Raw genomic sequence first — 22636 nt, 5'->3', positions numbered from 1 at the left:
ATCTGTCAAAAACAACTATATTTTCTACTCTTGTGGATGGGGTGGGCTTCATACTGTTGGCTACAGAGGCAAAACAAATGATCCTTGTTCAATCATGCCCCCTACTGCTCACATTCATACATACACCAATACTTTGTTCCCTCTTGCAGTAGAACATTAGATCATTGCTCAGTGAAAGGTTGTCATCTAGTGTATTGGAAAATAACTGCAGTACTACCCTATACGATCCAACATTTCAGCTGATACAGTTGTTATACACAGTCGACAGACAAACACATTAATGCTGTCAAATATGTGGTAAGTCATTTTTATTAGAGAATTGATTCCAGGGATGAATACACTCTAATAAGGCAGCATTGACACAATTTTAGTAACAAGATAGCAAACAATGAATTTTTTTTTTCTCTTCAGTTTTTCCCCCAGGAACTATATTAAGTTCTCCACACAAAACACAGCATATATGCTAAATAAAAATACAAATTGAATTAAAAGTAGTATGAAAGGAAAATAGGTACAGACATTCATTCAAACCGCTTCTTCCCTCTCTCCTAAAACCTAGCACTCTTCAGGAGTCACTGGAAGTTCCTTGGTGTGTAGTTTGTTGTGTCATCCAACCAAATCTTTGCATAGCTTCCTATTTTACTTACTGTAACATGCCATTCAATATGAACACACTTTGGGAATCATCATAGCTTCATGAAAGTGATCGAAGTAAACAAACAGATGCATTTGAACTAATAGGTCATCACTGTTTTTATTTCTCCAGCGATAACCTAGTTTGAACGAAAGTAGATTTCAATGACAAAAGCATAACAGAATGTTTAGAAATGTAGTTGAACATTCAAATATTCAACAAGTTAAAGGACAATAGGTTATATGCACCAACTGCAGGTATATCAGCACTACAATATGTCAATTCAGATACAGTTATGGTCGATATGGTCGGCCACACGCTAGTCACAACCCACAAGTTGTAAGACGATGAAAGCACCATACCAAAATCAATAGTGTAAAACGGAGTGCTATAATGATGATGAAAAGGGCAACTACATAGGTCTCTCTGTGTTCAATACACTAACCCTCAAAACAAAAATTGTTTTTCAAACAATAGGGCTCTCGTTGGAGTAAAATGAAGTGTGTCTATGTGTGTTTGCCTATACTGCCTGTACACTCTGCTCAACCTGCAACACAGTCCATTTCCCTCACTGACACAATATCACTTTCTATTCGCTCATAACCACCCAAAGGCTTTAGGGGAGACTTGGGTTAGTTGTCACACGTTTTACTCTGGTGTGTATTTCTCAGCACCAGTATATATAACAAGACTCTTTTCAACATTAACAGAAAGACCAAAGATCTTGGGTTGAAATAGGGATCCTATTAGTATGTTTTATTCCAACATTGAGTAATAAGCCATCAAACACTCTGCCCACTTGTGACAACCAGTCCCATCGCAGGGTTGGTTGTCACACAGTATAAGGTTCACAGGAGGTTGGTGGCACCTTAATTGGGGAGGACGGGCTCGTGGTAATGGCTGAAGTGGAATCAGTGGAATAATATCAAATATATCAAACAAATGGTTTCCATGTGGTTGATGCCATTCCATTCGCTCTGTTTCAGCCATTAGTATGCGCCGTTCTCCTCTAGGCATTCTCCACTGATGGGGTTGGTTGTCACAATGTTGGCTATTAGTTTATTCCTTTAGTAAAAGGAAATTAAGCAATATAGTTCACAGCGTCTTAGAAATAGCCTTTCTTTTATCAAATGATATTCCTAACAAAATGCAGGGTAACATATGACATTTTGAGTCAATTTGTGTGTGCGTGTGTTGCACACACATGTGTACATTTGTCGGTGTGTGACAGATAAAATATGTTTGGGAGAGAAAGGCAACAGACCCAGATAGCAGAGAAACCTCTGGACAATGGATGAATGATGAATCGGGAAGATGCAGTTTTAGACATCGTTTGCTAATTGGCAAGACGTCTCACAGATGGTTTTAGAATACCTCCATTCTAAATTCTACAGTTCTACATAGTATATATGTCGGCCAGGCATCAAGACTCTATTCTGATGTCTCTGCGACATCTTCCCAATGTGCTAACGCTCTTACATATATTATTCCCAACACATTTTGATCTTCCGGGAAGGAAGGTTTACAGCAACAGATCCCAATGCTAATTAAGATGCTACATGCTACCACATGGCTTGACCTAGGAACTCAGAAATAAGTATGGAATGTAGCTCTCCCTATAATATATTTTTTTTGACATGTATACCCCCATAATGCAAACATTTATTTTTGGATGAAAAATGAAAAAAAATACTGGATGAAAAAAAATATTGCCATCTTAAAAAAAAAAAGAAGTTTTGCCTATGAATTAAAAAATAAATAAATACCCTCAACTAAATGTTTTGTTATGATGACATGAATCGACCAGGTGGATTAGTTCTTTTGAAGAATTCACACATTTTAATCTTAAAAGTATTACACAGTGCCCTCTAGTTTGGGAGTTATAAGCACTGTGACAATCAACCCTGGTCTCCCCTACACACTGAATACAGAGCTACATGATAAAATAATGACGTGTGTGTTAGGTCTAGTGTGGTATATGGTAAGTGCTATTATGTCAAGAAATGATCACATGATGTTGAGGATGTAATTAATCATTTTTCCTCATCTATAACATTTACAAAAATAATCATGCAAATATACAGGTAATGCCCAAAATAAAGGAAACACTTCAGTAAATGAGGGATACAAAGTATATTGAAAGCATGTGCTTCCACACAGGTGTGGTTCCTGAGTTAATTAAGCAATTAATATCCCATCATGCTTAGGGTCATGTATAAAAATGCCCTATTGCCCATTATTTTGGCTACCATGGCTAGAAGAGATCTCAGTGACTTTGAAAGAGGGGTCTTAAAGGAGCACAGGGGGCTCAAAGGGTGTGTGTGTCTCTTAGTCACCACATTTAAACCCAATTGAACACTTATGGGAGAATCTGGAGTGGCACCTGGGACAGCGTTTTCCACCCCTTCAACTAAACACCAAATTATGGCGTTTCTCGTGGAAGAATGGTGTCGCATCCCTCCAACAGAGTTCCAGACACTTGGTGAACCTATGCCAGGGCATAGAAGCTGTTCTGGTTCGTGATGGCCCAACACCCTAATAAGATACTTTATGTTGATGTTTCCTTTATTTTGGCAGTTACCTGTACATATTCACTACGCTTTACAACTGAACAGAAACAGTAAGTGCTGTTATATATACTACAAGGATGAAATACTCAAGAGATACCACACTCTTTTTCAAAGATACATGTAAACAATAGCCACTGACAATGTTATATCAGCATGGGGTGAGTGGTGTATTGGTTTGCCATAAACCTGCAATGACCACCACGATACCACATGAATACGACAGTGACAAGACCCTTTGACCTCCACTGACCACATCCACATGCCTGGGACATGAGGAGACATCACTCATTCAGTTCTGTTGTGCATCATCTAAGATTTCTTCCATCAGATAGCTGTTATAAACAAAATCATTTGGTATGTCCTATCGATGTTACAATGATGGGTATGTTTTAGGGAGAATTTCAGTAATTCCCTGACATTTAAACAACATGTAGTGTTTCAAAAAATGTATCCAATGACCATTAATGTATGTTGTAGATGTAACAACTAAGAGTACTCCAAAGAACAATTAAAGTGACTGAGCATCCACAGGAACACAAACTGCAAAGAACCATGGAGTTTCCATGGAAACGTACCTCTGTAAAATGGCACCTGTCTTTTAATCATAGACATGGTACAGTGCTGTAGCTTTCAGGTACACGCTTAGAAATAAGGGTTTCAAAAGGGTTCTTTGGCTGTCCCCATAGGAAAAACCTTTTTGGTTCCAGGTAGAAATATTTTGGGTTCCATGTAGAACCGTCTGTGGAAATGGTTCTACAAGGAACTCAAAAGGGTTCTACCTGGAACCAAAAAGGGTTATTTTAAGGGTTCTCCTACGGGGACAGCCAAAGAACCCTTTTAGGTTCTAGATAGCACCTTTTGTTCTGACGTTTAGAGCAGGTTAATCTGAGAGAGCTATAATATAATCTGAGCACTACACTGGTCTGCAAATGTCTTCAAGTCATAGTGGAGATTTAAATGAGATGGTATTAAAACAAAATGGTGGAATCATACTAAGTAGGCCAGTTAGTGATGAGAATCATGTAATGGATAGTCATACTTTATATTAAATATGGGTTTTGAGATGTTCTAATAATGGCTTACAAATATATAGGACAATTGAAAAACAGTTGCTAAATACTTATATATTAATATGAAAATTCCCTGCAAATTTAGAGTTAAAGATTTTTCCAGTTTGAGATTTACACAAAGCAGAAATAATGTTAAGACTACTTAGGTAACATTTGGGTAACTATATATAAAAGAAGGCACTTTTATGTGTTGTTAGACATCACATATGCTTCATACAACCCAGATCCTTTCAAGTATAAGTGAAAAGAAGTCGGCATATGATACTTTAACTCGAAATACTTCCACAACTTTAAACAGTAAACTATGATACTGAATAACTGAAAGGCTTCATAAGAATAGCTGGGTATTCGGCTTCAAAGTAAACAGTGAACACATGAATAAACTCCTAAACAAACCTTATAATGATGATAGAATAACATGTAGAAAAAAACCATCCTGTGATAATAATCCAATGGGTTTATACAAATACTACCTAGTTTTAAAAGGTAGAATACAAATTCTTATGGTTATTATTTCCAAAGTTCACGACTGGGATAATGGTTTAGCCAACCCTTTACATTTGAACATACTGGTTGGTCACTGGTTGTGGGGAGTATCACTGTTGCTTGCGTTTCGCGGGTGGTGTCAGTGGGTGGTTGGCACTGTGGTGGGGGTTCCACAGCAGAGGGGCACTGAAGATGCCAATGATGCCTAGGTTGAGGATGATGCTGAGGGCCAGTGCCCCCAGGGTACTCAGGAAGGAGGGCACGGCCGCCTGCGCAATGAGCCACGCCCTGCGTGAGGTCATATCTGCTAGCACCGCCTCCATCTGGAAGTGGGTACCCACCACGGCACAGATGTGGAAAAGCTGGTGACTGTGGCCTGAGAGAGGAGAGAGAGGAGGAGAGAGAGATCAATGAGAGAGAGTTATTAGAAATGCTTGAATCTGATCATACTGCAGTGAATAAGGATTTACCAGGGTTGCTCAAAGAATTGTCACCGTTCAAATATTTGCCTACAGTGCCATCACGGACACAGTAGAACGGACACTGATATGCGCCAACAATAACTGGCCACAGGCCAGACTAGCTAAAGCTTGCTCAATAACTGATGTAACCTCCCAATTCCAGTTGCCATGGTATCCGGGCATTGGCGTGGACGTACCGAAGTAGTCGAAGCGCCCCGGGGCCAGCCTCTCTGGGAGGTGTGAGGCAAACAGGAAGCAGGTGAGGAAGGCGAAGAGGAGGTGGTAACAGTGACTGGGCAGGGCCTCACTGTGACAGCAGCTGCCCCCGCAGCACAGCAGCAGCTACACACACACACACAGACACACAAACATATACAAACACACATAAGATCATTGGCTCAAACAGCGGCCAAGGGATTAAAAGCTTTAACAGCATGTGGTCAAATCTTTATTTATTCTACACAAAATCAGTTTCTAAGTTAATGAGCCAAAAGTCCTGGTCAATGTATTAAAGAGAGGCATTAATCGGATCTAAACTGTGACATAACAAACAGAATGCAACCCAATTACCGTAAAAGCAGACTTTCTGTGAACTCTGTCTACACCTTCTCTAAATACACTCACTCTGTAAAATAGAGGGATGTTGTCAAAGATGAATGGAAAGACAAATGCCCCTGTCCGGAGAACTTTACTGCGGTGTGGAAACTGCATCTCCAGGAATCTATAAACAAATAAAAACAGAGGGGGGAAAGTTACAATGGTTTCAACGACCAGGAGAGTGATGCATCATGGGTAGGATACCGTATTGGCTGCCTACCTAGAATAGCAGGACAGGCTGGTGCAGAATAGTGTGTTGCAGATGGCGATGGGCACAAAGTGTTGGTGCAGCCAGCTGTTGACCCAGCAGTCAGGCATCACATAGGAGCCATAGGTTATGGCACAACCTGGACACAAACACACTGAAAGGTTTTAAAAAAAACATACGATATCTGAAACTAAATCTACCATGCATTTACCTACCATACACTCACCAAGCACTTACAATAATTATACATTGCAATGCTCATAACATATCAATTAGGCTTTAATAACCTACTAATGAAACATTGGCCTTGCACTTGCTGTACATATGCTTCATTACCAGTTTCAATCCCAATGATGTACTTCCAATAAATCTAGAAGCTGTTTTAAATAAGCTTGCCTGCAAAACACCATCTACAGTAAACATTTGCAATTCTTATCCCAGAAACATCTGGCCATTTAGGGCTGGGTATGTTTTAGGGCTGGGTGTGTTTTAGGGCTGGGTGTGTTTTAGGGCTGGGTGTGTTTTAGGGCTGGGTGTGTTTTAGGGCTGGGTATGTTTTAGGGCTGGGTGTGTTTTAGGGCTGGGTGTGTTTTAGGGCTGGGTGTGTTTTAGGGCTGGGTATGTTTTAGGGCTGGGTGTGTTTTAGGGCTGGGTGTGTTTTAGGGCTGGGCATGTTTTAGGGCTGGGCGTGTTTTAGCGCTGGGTATGTTTTAGTGCTGGGTGTGTTTTAGGGCTGGGTGTGTTTTAGGGCTGGGTGTGTTTTAGGGCTGGGTGTGTTTTAGGGCTGGGTGTGTTTTAGGGCTGGGTATGTTTTAGGGCTGGGTATGTTTTAGGGCTGGGTATGTTTTAGGGCTGGGTGTGTTTTAGGGCTGGGTATGTTTTAGGGCTGGGTATGTTTTAGGGCTGGGTATGTTTTAGGGCTGGGTATGTTTTAGCGCTGGGTGTGTTTTAGGGCTGGGTATGTTTTAGGGCTGGGTATGTTTTAGGGCTGGGTATGTTTTAGGGCTGGGTAGGTTTTAGGGCTGGGTATGTTTTAGGGCTGGGTGTGTTTTAGGGCTGGGTATGTTTTAGGGCTGGGTGTGTTTTAGGGCTGGGTATGTTTTAGGGCTGGGTGTGTTTTAGGGCTGGGTGTGTTTTAGGGCTGGGTGTGTTTTAGGGCTGGGTATGTTTTAGGGCTGGGTGTGTTTTAGGGCTGGGTATGTTTTAAGGCTGGGTGTGTTTTAGGGCTGGGTGTGTTTTAGGGCTGGGTATGTTTTAGGGCTGGGTATGTTTTAGGGCTGGGTATGTTTTAGGGCTGGGTATGTTTTAGGGCTGGGTGTTTTTTAGGGCTGGGTATGTTTTAGGGCTGGGTGTGTTTTAGGGCTGGGTGTGTTTTAGGGCTGGGTATGTTTTAGGGCTGGGTGTGTTTTAGGGCTGGGTATGTTTTAGGGCTGGGTGTGTTTTAGGGCTGGGTGTGTTTTAGGGCTGGGTGTGTTTTAGGGCTGGGTATGTTTTAGGGCTGGGTGTGTTTTAGGGCTGGGTGTGTTTTAGGGCTGGGTGTGTTTTAGGGCTGGGTATGTTTTAGGGCTGGGTGTGTTTTAGGGCTGGGTGTGTTTTAGGGCTGGGTATGTTTTAGGGCTGGGTATGTTTTAGGGCTGGGTATGTTTTGGCAGAAAGGAGAATTGTGGTATATTAAGGATCATATTGTAGGCGCCTCAAATCCATTAATATGGATTTGAAAAGGCACCTTTTCAAAGTAAGAGACAAAGTTTGTTTGAAAGAGAGGGACAAGCCTATCACACACACCCATACAAGCAAACACACACCCAAGAAAAGCCCACGCATTCACAAGCAGAATGCAAATACCCAAGTATGTGAATTGGTTGAGCAAGCACGTGGACACAGACATAAATCCATGGAAAATGTATATGTGAAGGTGTAGAACAGTGGTATGCACACATCCATAAAAACTTTTCCCAGATGCTGGATCCGAGAGGAAAACATATGCTGATATTTTTATCTACTCTGTCTGTTGACCTAAATCTGCAATCTGGTGTGACATGCTTTCTGTTTGTAAGTAGCCCTGTATGGCTCCTCTATTGGATGAGCAACCCTCAGGCTGGATGTCTTAAATGAAAGACAAACATTATTCCAAGATGAAAGAATTGTAAAAGAAAACCAACTCTGATTTCACTGTTGGTATTGAGCTGTCGAACTTGTTTACATACTGCTTTATTCAGCTCATATGTACAATAGGGCAAAAAAAGTACTTCGTCAGCCACCAAATGTGCAAGTTCTCACACTTAAAAAGATGAGATAGGCCTGTAATTTTCATCAAAGGTACACTTCAACTATGACAGACAAAATAAGAAAAGAAAATCCAGAAAATCACATTGTAGGATTTTTAATGAATTTATTTGCAAATTATGGTGGAAAATAATTTTAGTCAATGCCACTCCAACATTGCTCGTCCTGATTTTTGAAATATTTCTTAATTCCATTCTTTGACTTTTAGATTTGTGTGAATTGTTAGATTGTTAGATTATTGTTAGATACTTGAACAAGACATGTATTATTATGAGGTTTTGTGGGCGAAAAAAACTTCATTACAGTGAATCTGACAAGCCCAGACAGCACAGCAACACGACACACACAGTGCCAAATCAAACATACACAAACAATGACGTAACCACACAAACAATGGTTACAAATGTGGCAAGTAGTATACAAAGTTCTAATCGTGCAAATGATTGCCCAAATTCGCCGGGACTTTTTGGAACTTGAAAGATTGCACGTGGCCTTTAACATGTGGGATTGCACCGGGTCGGATTAGTGGAAGCTGTAGCCTACTGTGAGAGTAGGCTGACTTGGTACTGTAGGAAATGTAACCAGAAAAAATAACTAAAGGTAAAGGAAGTACTAATAGTCTAACTGTGAAGTGCACACAGTCAGACTTCATGCAGCGGGCCTTACCCAGGCTGTAGAGGCTGAGGGCGCCGTAGTCAAAGAAGTAGCAGATGTGGCGTGCCTCGGGGGACATGGTGCTGAAGGTGTGGGCACAGCTGGAGGTGAATGGGTACACACAGATCAGCAGCATGTACACCAGCAGCGGCCAGGTGTAGCTCTCCGACAGGAAATTCAGTGTGGAGCACAGGACGCTGAAGCGCCACAGGAAGTACCTGGGAAATGAGAGGCGTCGCAACACCGTCAGTTTCAATTAATATGAAATGGGGGAGTGATCGGAAGATTTGATACGAAGGCAGGAAGACACCAATCTGATATGTATGTTTTCCAGTCTAAACCAACCGTAATTGTTACAGAATACCTCCGGCTATCTATGGATCTGGTCTCCTTGTCTACATTCAGAGTGTTTGCATTGGTGTACATACCATGTGGGCAGGAAGTGGGTCCAGATGTTGACTGTCTCATTGGTCATCTGGAAGCTGCTAAGGATGCAGTCCAGGGCGGAGCTTTGGGGGTGACGGTATCCTGAGATGATGCCATCCTCCCGGAACACCTGAAGGCAAAACACTGTGATACACAGTACACAAGCTACTATAGAGATTATCTAACAAACAACTGGAGGACATCAAGACCTGTCCTCCTAGTCTGGTACATCTGGGCCTGTATTTCAAAAAGTGTCTTCGAGCAGGAGTGCTGATCAACAAATACATTTGCATTTTAGTAATTTAGCAGACACTCTTATCCAGTGTGACTTACAGTTGCATTCATCTTAAGATAGCTAGGTGGGACAACCACATATCTCAGTCATAGTAGGTATTTTTTTTAGTAGCTGTAAGCAAAGTCAGTGCAAGTAGGGGGAAAAAGTCAAGTGCGAGTTTTAGTTCACGAAAGGCCATCTTTATTTTATTTTTTTATTTACAAAAATGGCTTGAACATTCAGTCTGTGAAACGTCTGAAGGTTTGTGAAATGGTTGCGAAAGGTTCCTCTTTCAGTATGGTCACTCTTACCTTGGGGACTTGGTGGATGTCGAAGAGCTGGGGGAGTTTGATGCTAAGCATGTCTGTGGGCAGTCTGATGGCCCCCCTCCCTCTCTGGCAGGCCTCCCTGAGCCTGGCCCTGCATCCCCGGCAGAGGACACACCAGACTGGGCAGTCAAACGCTGGGGCCTGGGCCCCCTCTCCAGGCCCTGGTTCCCATTGCATACAGCGGTCCCAACCCCAGGCTTGGCCCCAGCCCTGGGCCCAGCCCCCACCACCGCTGGCCACCCCACCCCCCCACCACAAAGGAAAGACTGCAGAGGGAGAACAGGAAGAAAATGGCTGTTAGATATAACGCTCTAGAAATTACACTGACATACACTCAGATATATTGTGTGAGGACTGTTACATACCCATCAGAACTAGAAATGTGTTTACAAATCACACATGACACATCCACTGTTTGTGAATTGGTTGGGGAATGGTCCACTCTGTTTCCACTTGATTTCAAATTACAAACCAATACAAAAACATTCCATAGAATTTTCTCATGGTTCCATCAAAATGAGTATTCCTTCTTTTGTCATAATGTCCTTTTTGACTGGACTCAACACAGTCTTCCATTGTGTCAACCTTCTCTAGACGTCCCCAGACATGGACTCAGATGTAGACAGTGGTTAGCATTGTCACATTATGGTGGGCTGTTAGCTAACAAAGCTAGCATGACAATAACATGTTCCTGCTATGTAGTATTGAACAGAGGACTCCTTCTGTTCAGATAGCAAGGGAGATTGTTAATAAGAGCCTTTTGTTAATGAAGCCAGCAACCCACACCATGTTCAAGCTTTGCTTGCCATTTATCAGCTGGCAAAACAACAAAAACCTCTTGTTGGTTTCATGCAAATCTGTCATCATCTATTGAGAGTTTCTGTTGAGGAAGTTTCATTTTGCCCTACTTACTGATATTTAAATCACTCATCATCTCTCACTGTCTCTTTATAACTGAAAGGTATTTCAGATACCCTTTATGGAAATACACTGAGTGTACAAAATATTGAGGCCATCAGGACCACATTTACAACATGAACTTCTTGGGATTACTTAATTAGCAGAATAAGTATGTGTGCATACAGGTGGGCCTACAGGTAGTGCCATCCCAAGGAGCACACAAATCCTATGAAAAGGAGAGCCTAGGAGGCCAAAATGGAAGCCACCGTGTATTCAATGGACCACTGAGTGTACAAAAAGCTAGGAGCACATTCATAATATTAAGTTGCACTCCCTTTTGCCCTCAGAACAGCCTCAGTTCATCGGGGCATGGACTCTACAAGGTGTCGAAAGCATTCCATAGGGATGCTGGCCCATGTTGACTCCAATGGTTCCCACAGCTGTGTCAAGTTGGCTGGATGTCCTTTGGGTCGTAGACCATTCTTGATACACACGGGAAACTGTTGAGCATGAAAAACCCAGCAGCAAATCGGTGTGTCTGGTACCTACTACCACACACTGTTCAAAAGCACTTCAATATTTTGTTTTGCCCATTCACCCTCTGAATGGCACATACACAATCCATGTCTCAATTCTTTAAAATCCTTCTTTAACCTGTCTCCTCCCCTTAATCTACACTGATTGAAGTGGATTTAACAAGTGACATCAATACGGGATCATAGCTTTCACCTGGATTCACCTGGTCAGTCTATGTCATGGAAAGAGCAGGTGTTCCTAATGTTTTGTATACAGTGTATATCATAGAAATGTGTGCAAACCACTATCAAAGCTTATTGTGAAATAGACAGAAATGACTTGGGTTGCAAAGTCATACCAAATTCAATATAATATCATTCAAATTGAAGAGGCAGTAATTGGGAGCACGCTCGACTTGTGTGAATCTGTGAGGAACAGGAAATTTGTGATGTGCAGTTCACAAATTATTATTTTTTTAACAACCTTTCTAACTGCCTCGAGAGTCATGATACATTTTTCAGAGTGACTCGTTCCTTTTAGTCGTTCGTTTGACCTGCTCTGCTGGCCACGATGAATCCTACAGCAGGATTCAGACGCGTTTCTCCGGCTCAGTGGTTCCAGAGCTGTCTATATCATATGTGCGTGCAGGAAAATAGATCATGCTGCATATGCAGCATAGAGAAGAAGAATACATGTTTAGAACTGGTATTTGATCTCATGGTGTAAGAATTCATGTAATTAGTTGATTATTGAAAGCTATACAGCTTTGTAGAACCCTAAACAGCCTGCCTCTGCTCAACAAAATCGAGTACGAAACGCTTGGGGGCCTGCAACAGTTCGCGAACGATATCTTCCTCTCTGCAGTCAAGTCATTCCGCAAAGAGTCGTTCACAATCTAGTCTGGTTGTATGCTTATCTATCACCCACGTACGTTGTTTGAAGCACACTTGAGTAAGTCTCAGTCACAAATGACAGCTCCAATAAGCCCCCTGTGGTGAACGGGAGGCTTGTAGAATCCTGAGCCTTTCCAGTTTTTAGTTAATCGTTCGCCGGCAGGGGGTCCTGCGCGCTCTAGGTAATGAATCAAATGAACGAAATGAGTCGCAAGATTCATACTTCTGACTGAACGAGTCGAAGCGATCTGAGTCAGTAAAAATAGTCAAATTTCCCATCACTACAGGAAATACTGTGTGATAGCCACTGAGGCACACACAAACAGCAGAGCATGTATGTGCTGAACAAGCAAACAGGATGGATAAACATGCCAGGAGAGGAAGGATCATGATGTCTACCTGGAACCAAAAAGGGTTCTTCAAAGGGTTCTCCTATAGGGACAGCCGAAGAACCCTTTTAGATTCTTGATAGCACCTTTTTATCTAAACATGTATGCTAAAGAGCACAATCAAACTAAATTCCACTCCAGCCATTATCACGAGCCCGTCCTGTCAAATTAAGGTGCCACAAACCTCCTGTGACCACCATCCATACGGTTTCCTTTGTGAGAGTACAGCTACAACCGCCTCATATAAGTCCTATCCTAAGGCTCAGAACGGAAGTTGCTCTGGTCTGATGATATGTCATAGTCAGAGCACTTATCTCAGTGTTGGCTGGGTGAAATATTACCTGGAGGTTGCCCTGTCATTATGGTGCATATCTCAGGCTCTGTGATGTGACAGTGTGTGAGGGGAGACAGAGACAGAGAGAGGGTACAGGACACTGCATGGTGGCCCAGCTGCAGGCCTTATCCTATTTACTGGGACAAAGTGTGCTTTGTGACTGAGGCCCTGTCTGGAGAGAGCAGGACCAAGGGCCGACTGTTACACACTGGCCTGGGCTCTATGAAAATGAGTAGCCATTCTGCTCAACACACACACACACACACACACACACACACACACACACACACACACACACACACACACACACACACACACACACACACACACACACACACACACACACACACACACACACACACACACACACACACACACACACACACACACACACACACACACACACACACACACGCACGCACACACAATATTATATTGAATTCTGTATGACATTGCAATCCAAGTAATTAGTCTCTATTTCACAATAAGCTTTTAATAGTGGGTTGCACATATTGATATGTACAAAACACTTGGAACACCTGTTCTTCCATGACATAGACTGACATATTGATGTCATTTGTTAAATCCACTTTAACCAGTGTAGATGAAGGGGAGGAGACAGGTTAAATAATTATTTTTAAGCCTTAAGACAACTGAGACATGGATTGTGCATGTGTGCCATTCGAAGGGTGAATGGGCTTAACAAAAGACGTGCCTTTGAAAGGGGTATGGTAGTAACTGCCAGGAGCACCGGTTTGAGTGTGTCAAGAACTGCAACGCTGCTGGGTTTTTCATGCTCAACAGTTTCCCGTGTGCATCCGGAATGGTCCACCACCCAAAGGACATCCAGCCAACTGGAAACAACTGTGGGAAGCATTGGAGTCAACATGGGCCAGCATCCTTATGGAATGCTTTCGACACCTTGTAGAGTCCACGCCCCGATGAACTGAGGCTGTTCTGAGTACAAAAGGAGTGCAACTTAATATGAGGAATGTGCTCCTAGCGTTTTGTACACTCAGTGGTCCATTGAATACACAGTGGCCTCCATTTTGGCCTCCTAGGCTCTCCTTTTCATAGGATTCATGTGCTCCTTGGGATGGCACTACCTGTATGCCCACCTGTATGCACACATACTTATTCTGCTAATTAAGTAATCCCAAGAAGCAAGTTCATGTTGTAAATGTGGTCCTGATTAAAACCTAGTTATAGGGTCAAAATGTTGCCTGTATAATGTTATTGGACTTTGGGAGTGTGCGGAATACTCACTTTTGGTTACCACAAATCCCCACCTAGACATAGATGACTAAAACATCTGTGGCCATATTCATAAAGTGTTTCAGAGTAGGATTGCTGATCTTGTATAAGTGCTGCCTTTTAGATCATAATGAATAACATTGAATGAACAGGGAGGACCTGATCCTAGATCCGACTGTAAATACGCTCCCTGGCTTCCTTTCTGCAGCAGAGAAACTGTGGTGAAGAAAACAAAATGAATTATTCTTAATCCTAACCCACTCCACTATGAAGTCATCTTTCATTCTAAGTGGACTCATCTTGACTCCAACTGTCCTCTCCCTCAGTACTCTCCCAAACTGACTCTTCCCAGCCGCCTCATTGCTAATCAGCTGTAAAAAAAAAAATGATGTCAGGTGGTCATGTGAGTAAGAAATACTCTCACTGCAGAGTGGAAAATAAACATGTCCACATATTTTGGTTTAGGGTACGCCCCAATTTTGTTAACTTCGTAGGAATCTGAATTGTCTCGCACAAACTATTGGCATCCATGTCCATGTTTATGGGAAAGATCTGCTAAGTGACCAGGTGATGATTGGGTAATGGTCCAAACCAATTTATCTGATTAGATCTCATGACAATGAGCACATTGCAATGAGCGCATTGCAATGAGCACATAGATGATAGTTCTCAGCTTACTTTTAAAAGAACTGCATGTTCTTTCACAACCAGTAAATCTACTTATGAATAACACAGATTTATAGCCTGGAATCTAACACAATGGTGAAAGTGAGCATATCAGTTTGGATTCCAGGGTGTGTCTAACAGTGTACGGTCCTTTCAGATTCCAATTTCGTACTCCATCCACAGTTGGTTGGGGAGGACGGGCTCGTGGTAATGGCTGGAGCGGAATCAGTGGAATGGTATCAAACACATGATTTCTATTAGAGGTCGACCGATTAATTGGAATGGCCGATTAATTCGGGCCGATTTAAAGTTTTCATAACAATCGGAAATCGGTATTTTGGGGCGCCGATTTCCGGTTCTTTTTTTATTTACATTGTTTAATTTCTTTTTTTTAATACCTTTTATTTAACTAGGCAAGTCAGTTGAGAACACATTCTTAATTTCAATGACTGCCTAGAAACTGTGGGTTAACTGCCTTGTTCAGGGGCAGAATGACAGATTTTCACCTTGTCAGCTCAGAGGTTTCAATCGTGCAACCGCACAGTTAACCAGTCCAACGCTCTAACCATTGCACTTCACGAGTAGCCTGCCTGTTACGCGAATGCAGTAGAAGCCAAGGTAAATTGCTAGCTAGCATTAAACTTATATTATAAAAAACAATCAATCATAATCACTAGTTATAACTACTGATGTAATTTAGCAGGCAATATTAACCAGGTGAAATTGTGTAATTTCTCTTGCGTTCATTGCACGCAGAGTCAGGGTATATGCAACAGTTTGGGCTGCCTGGCTCATTGCGAACTAATTTGCCGGAATTTTACGTAATTATGACATACATTGAAGGTTGTGCAATGTAACAAGAATATTTAGACTTAGGGATGCCACATGTTAGATAAATACCGAACGGTTCCATATTTCACTGAAATAATAAACGTTTTGTTTTCGAAATGATAGTTTCCGGATTTTATCATATTAATGACCAAAGGCTCCTATTTCTGTGTGTTATTATGTTATAATTAAGTCTGATTTGATAGAGCAGTCTGACTGAGCAGCAGCAGGCCCGTAATCATTCATTCAAACAGCACTTTCGTGCATTTTGCCAGCAGCTCTTCGCAAGCACAGCGCTGTTTATGACTTCAAGCCTATCAGCCTAATGGCTGGTGTAACCAATGTGAAATGGCTAGCTAGTTAGCTGGGTGTGCGCTAATACTGTTTCAAACGTCACTCACTTTTAGATTTGGAGTAGTTATTCCCCTTGAGCTGCAAGGGCCGCGGCTTTTGTGGAGCGATGGGTAACGATGCTTTGAGTGTGGCTGTTGTCTATGTATTCCTGGTTCGAGCCCAGGTAGGGGCAAGGAGGGGGACGGAAGCTATACTGTTACACTTGCAATACTATAGTGCCTATAAAAACATCCAATTGTCAAAGGTATATGAAATACAAATGGTATGGAGAGAAATAGTCCTATAAATACTTTATTAACTACAACCTAAAACCTCTTACCTTGGAATATTGAAGTATCATGTTAAAAGGAACCACCAACTTTCATATGTTCTCATGTTCTGAGCAAGGAACTTAAATGTTAGCTTTTTTACATGGCACATATTTTACATGGCACACATTACTTTCTTCTCCAACACTTTGTTTTTGCATTAATTAAACCAAATTGAACATGTTTCATTTGAGGCTATATTGATTTTATTGATGTTTATATTAAGTTAAAATAAGTGTTATTTCAGTATTGTTGTAATTGTAATTATTACAAATATATATATATATATTTTTTAAATCCGACAATTAATCGGTATGTGCTTTTTTGGTCCTCCAATAATCGGTATCGGCGGTGAAAAATCATAATCGGTCGACCTCCAGTTTCTATGCATTTGATGCCATTCCATTTTCTCCATTCCAGACATTATTATAAGCCGTTATCCCCTCAGCAGCCTCCACTGTCTCCATCAGTAGTAGAATGGGAATTCTGTTTGTCTATTTCTGGTAAAGTCGAATAACGGGAGGTCTTGGAGGTGTTGCTCATGGGCCTCTGTGATAACAATGTGCTCACTACCACCCACTCTCAACTACACCACCCACTCTCAACTACACCACCCACTCACAAGGCTGTTCTGCACAGTAGCAACACATTTCTCTTCAGAATAATTTATTGGCAAGGACTTGATCATTCGCGCCTTTCTATCTACAATACTATACAATTGTGCAAAGTAGTAACAAGAAAGTGAGAAGTAGGTTAAACCCTCCGTCAGAGGTGTTTGTTTAAGTGTCAGTGAGTGTCTGTCTGTGTTTGTGTGCAAGAGCATGGTAATACAGCAAACAAGGGGAAAACAAACAATCTAAACAGTGACTGCCAGTGGCGGTGACCATCCACAGTTCCCCTACCAACATGTTTCACAATCTACAAATGTTCACATTTTTCCCTCCTTCCTCGCTCTCTCCTCTTCGCCTCCTCTTTAACCCTCCCCACCTCTTTTGAATGTGCAGCTTCTCTCCCACTTTTCCCTCCTTCCTCACTCTCTCCTCTTCGCCTCCTCTTTACCCCTCCCCACCTCTTTTGAATGTGCAGCTTCTCTCCCACTTTTCCCTCCTTCCTCGCTCTCTCCTCTTCGCCTCCTCTTTACCCCTCCCCACCTCTTTTGAATGTGCAGCTTCTCTCCCACTTTTCCCTCCTTCCTCGCTCTCTCCTCTTCGCCTCCTCTTTACCCCTCCCCACCTCTTTTGAATGTGCAGCTTCTCTCCCACTTTTCCCTCCTTCCTCGCTCTCTCCTCTTCGCCTCCTCTTTACCCCTCTCCACCTCTTTTGAATGTGCAGCTTCTCTCCCACTTTTCCCTCCTTCCTCGCTCTCTCCTCTTCGCCTCCTCTTTACCCCTCCCCACCTCTTTTGAATGTGCAGCTTCTCTCCCACTTTTCCCTCCTTCCTCGCTCTCTCCTCTTCGCCTCCTCTTTACCCCTCCCCACCTATTTTGAATGTGCAGCATCTCCCCCACTTTTCCCTCCTTCCTCGCTCTCTCCTCTTCGCCTCCTCTTTACCCCTCCCCACCTCTTTTGAATGTGCAGCTTCTCTCCCACTTTTCCCTCCTTCCTCGCTCTCTCCTCTTCGCCTCCTCTTTACCCCTCCCCACCTCTTTTGAATGTGCAGCTTCTCTCCCACTTTTCCCTCTTTCTTGTTCCACTCTCTCGCCCAACTCCTGAATTCTGAAATTCTTTCCCTGGCTCGTGATCTCGTCACGTGACCTTCCTCAATAGAAGACTTTATGACTCAGGAGCTGAAGATAAGAAGTCTACGTGGGGAGCATGTTGACATGGGCACATGTCCGTTTTATGTAAACAAGAACAAGGCACATCGTTCGCCCCATAGAACATTGCATTGTCATCTAGCTGCATGATTCTGTACAGTTTGCACTGGGATTGGAACATGGAAGAGATCACCTCAACAACACACACAAACAATATGACTGACGGTCAAGTGTACCCTGAACCACAGGATTCACCGGTTTCTGTCCATACTGTGCTGCAGAAGGTGTGAATCCATCAAATAACTCCATTTACATTTACATTTAAGTCATTTAGCAGACGCTCTTATCCAGAGCGACTTACAAATTGGTGCATTCACCTTATGACATCCAGTAGAATAGTCACTTTACAATAGTGCATCTAAATCTTAAAGGGGGGGGTGAGAAGGATTACTTATCCTATCCTAGGTATTCCTTAAAGAGGTGGGGTTTCAGGTGTCTCCGGAAGGTGGTGATTGACTCCGCTGTCTTGGCGTCGTGAGGGACGCCAGGACATGTATAGCTGAACCAACTATCAGACCCTCCCATTGACCCAGATGGAGTACTCATTAACGCGGTCTGTTGAGGACTTTAAATTCACACTATGCCACTATGCCATATGACATTATTGTAGGCTAGTGATAAATGGATTAGAATAGCAACTGTTAAATCCAGTAAGAGCTAGAGTTTCTTTCTTCTTAAATGAATCCTTCCTCTCGTCGCTTCTTTCCTGTAATCACTGATCTAACGTGAATAAATTGTTGAAAGCGTAACAGACCCTTTGCTTTCACCAATCTACAAACTGCTGAATGACTCTCTCACAGTTTATTTGACACGATTTAAACAGGGTCACACAGTTCCTTGCTGCAGGTGTGGTGTCAACCAGTAATATCACTTATGATAATCTGTGATTAACTATAAGAACACAGTGTCACATGGAACAAGTTGCAACTTGTCATTGCAATAGTAATAGAGTGGCAACAACAGTAGACCAGACCAACCAGCTATGTAGGGAAGAGATCTACATTTGGTCTATGAAATGTTTAACTCATATAGCCTAGGTAGGGCAAGGTAGCTGTCCTACCTGTCTCTCGCCCTACCTTTGTAGAGTAACGCACTAAAGCCCTGTACCAGAGCCAGGGTGAAACTCAATTAATTGCTCTGTCAACAACATGAACGTTGCAAAAGAAATAATAAATGCCTGAGTGCATAGTTTCATGAGAGAAACGAGATCCAACAATTGGACAAAGTTTCTCATAAAGAGCATATCCTGTTCAAATTCAAATGAATCAGACTTTTTTATAGGAATGTACAATGCCTGAAGTCATATTCATATGACATTAATACTGGAGAAATGGTAAAGGCAGAAACACAACGATCACAGACAAACTGTTATGGCACAGGCTAAAAAGACAATCTCAGAGAGAAACTTTCTGGTGAGAGATTGGGATCTATTTTCCCCAAGAGAATAGCATTTACCCTGGGAGTCAGGCATGTGGAGGGAGAATATGCCCTAAAGAGAGCCGAGATGTGAAACTAGGGAAGGACTGCCTCACAGTCTTAGTGAACTGTAGGCGATCTATCAGCCTATCCTAGTAGCTCTCTACACAGCCCCTGCCCAGAAGAACCCTGGAGAGACTGAAGAAATGTTCCTCAGCGCGATCACGTGGACTGTTGCAGCAACAATAACAAGACAAAAGCCATTATCTGTGCTGCCGGCCAGAAATGACAAGACCAAGAATGTTCCCGCCGTGCGCGTTTTTAATGCATGTTTGCTTTCCAAGAAAGAGGAGTACTGGATCGCCAATCTATTTTCAGGGACTCTTTGGTCTTGATTTTCATGTCGGATAGCCTACCATATTGTAATAAAAGTGTTATAGGCCAATTGCCTATATGTTCGAGCGCAATGTCAAATTTGTCACACTTCAGACAATAAAAAGCCTACACACTCATGACAGGCTACACTGCCAATTTCATCAATACAAATGAAATGTGAACACAAAAAGGCAAATATGCCGACAAAAACAGTGTAATTATATTTTAAAAGACAAGATATATAGGTTACATAATATAATCTGCATAATAGCTGAAAAGTCTGTTTCCGTGGAGACATTTTCCTAGATAACATTTTCAGGATTTCCATAGTTACCTACACGCAAGTGGCGCACACACATAAACGCACGCGCGCAGGTACTCCCTCGCATACACCCACACAGCATCAAAAGAAAAATTAAGATATCAAAATCGATCAAATATAGGCTATTCGAAAGAAACATCGAACACTAAAAATGTAACTTTAAAAGACCTCGAATAACATTGGCTGATATATTATAGGCCTATCTATGTGTGGGAGGGGTAGCTCAACAACAAAAAAACAAGTGATGGTTTTCAGAAGTAGGCCTATAGAGTAATACAGACAGTGCTTGGAAAGAAAAACGCCATTTACCGGTAATCATATCCAGTAGCCTACACACACACTATAGGTTGTTACATTGTAACAAGCAAACTATGGGACGTGAAGAGAAAGAAACGAAGTCAAACCTTTCAGCTTTATATTGGCGGTGAGCTCATCTGCGCGAATCTTCACTGGTGCAATGTAGTCACTGACCAAAATGAACAATTGTTGCTTGTAATAAACTATAGTTCCATTGTACATCCGATTATCCTGACCATTGGAGCCTGGTGTAAATCTGTATAAACTGTCTATGTCCTGCATTCCTTCACAGGCGAATAAAAACACTGCAAACCCGTTGCCCCAACGTCGAAATCCCACCCTCCTCACACAGCGACTTTTTGATTGGACGGGGACAAGAAAGAAACCTTGTTATGGAAAATCAGGAGACAAGGCAGAGAGCAATCTTTTAAGGAATCCCATATCATCGCATAATTATTATAATTTACATGCACAAACAGTTATATAATTTTCTTAATAAAAATGCCACATTGGAAAGTTTTTCACATTACATTGTTTAAACAGATCCGAAGACTATTGGATGATTTCAATGATGCTGATTTTCTTCTGTAGCCCATTCAATACCATAATCATATAGGCGGTTTCATATAGGTTTCAATTTTTCAGAAATGTTCACTCAGTAAATCAAGGCAGGCAGGTCACTTTATAATATTCCAACTGAACCAAATCTACATGAAAAACAGGGCTTTTTTTTCATGGACTGAGAGGCACATTGACAAAATGCTTTGTTAGGACTTTTTATCCTCCCTCAGCACCCCTAGGGCCAAACTACCACATTTGGGGTCAAGGGGGCCACGGGGCATTAACCTCTGCCAAAATGTGCATTAACACATGTTGCCATGGTGCAGAGAGACGAAAATGCTGTTTTCTAATGCTATTCTACACATTGTCATTATTGTTTTTTTAAAGCAGATTTCCTGTAATTCTGCCAGGGGCAGAGAACAAAAAGTGCTGCCATGAGGCTGAGATAACATTTTGCAGTTTTAAAGCTAATTTCCTAAAATTCTACACATTTTTGCTATCTGCTATCATATGCTCCTATGCAGGTTCTAATGATGAACTTCGCCAAAATATGCTTTTGGGAAACAGGGCCCTGGACTGTTCACCTCCCCACCACCAGAGAGTGGGCCAGCCCTGTGCTGTGCCAACCATCTTCTGTTGGGGTGGCGCTGACCCCGCTGCCAGGGGATTGGTTACTCACTGCCATGCAGAATGGTGGGCATGGGGCCCAGGCATCCAGGGTAGTGAGGGGCACGAGACCTCACAACAGAAGAGACCAGGATAGATGGCACACAGAGACCTACTCACAGGACCGAGATTGATTGATGAGCCAGACTACACTGAACGGGTTCAGAATGAGAAGTTAGAGAGGAAAGTGGAACAGAACTACCATATTTCAATAGGTACGGGTGTTTTTAAACTTTCGAACACGCCTGTAAAATAAAAAACATTAAATGTGTTCCAACAGCAAGCGGTACCAGAGTGCTAAGTCTAGGTCCAAAAATCTTCTTAACAGCTTCTACCCCAAAAATAAATTCAACAAATAAAGAAACGTCATCTCACTGTCAACTGCGTTTATTTTCAGAAGATTTAACGTGTAAATATTTGTATGAACATAAGATGTAACACCTGAGAGATAAACTGAACAAGTTCCACAGACATGTGACTAACAGAAATGGAATGTGTCCCTGAACAAAGGGGTGGTCAAAATCAAAAGTAACAGTCAGCATCCAGTGTGGCCACCAGCTGCATCAAGCACTGCAGTGCATCCCCTCCTCGTGGACTGCACCAGATTTGCTGTGAGATGTCACCCCACTCTTCCACCAAGGCACATGCAAGTTCCTGGACATTTCTGGGGGGAATGGCCCTAGCCCTCACCCTCCGATCCAAAAGGTCCCAGACATGCTCAGTGGGATTGAGATCTGGGCTCTTC

General features: G+C 42.3%; 1 protein-coding gene across 2 annotated transcripts; it reads right to left on the bottom strand.

Moving 5' to 3' along the window:
* Positions 1–291: 291 nt before the first annotated feature.
* LOC118364404 (membrane progestin receptor delta-like) lies at positions 292–20964 on the bottom strand. Of its 2 annotated transcripts, none has more exons than XM_035745918.2 (8): positions 20772–20964; positions 9978–10261; positions 9395–9522; positions 8979–9184; positions 6039–6180; positions 5846–5942; positions 5419–5563; positions 292–5136 (listed from the first exon to the last, which is right to left on the bottom strand). In XM_035745918.2, the coding sequence occupies exons 1-8, from the start codon at positions 20944–20946 to the stop codon at positions 4871–4873; spliced, it is 1443 nt and encodes a 480-aa protein (XP_035601811.2). In that variant the 5' UTR covers positions 20947–20964; the 3' UTR covers positions 292–4870. The 2 variants fall into 2 exon arrangements, with proteins under 2 accessions (XP_035601811.2, XP_035601812.2); XM_035745919.2 differs by having other exon boundaries at positions 6039–6165.
* Positions 20965–22636: the final 1672 nt, after the last annotated feature.

Source organism: Oncorhynchus keta, chromosome 31, assembly GCF_023373465.1.
Source record: "Oncorhynchus keta strain PuntledgeMale-10-30-2019 chromosome 31, Oket_V2, whole genome shotgun sequence".
NCBI lineage: Eukaryota > Metazoa > Chordata > Actinopteri > Salmoniformes > Salmonidae > Oncorhynchus > Oncorhynchus keta.
The sequence above is the reverse complement of the archived record's forward strand: the minus strand, read 5'-3'. Positions and strand labels throughout refer to the sequence as shown.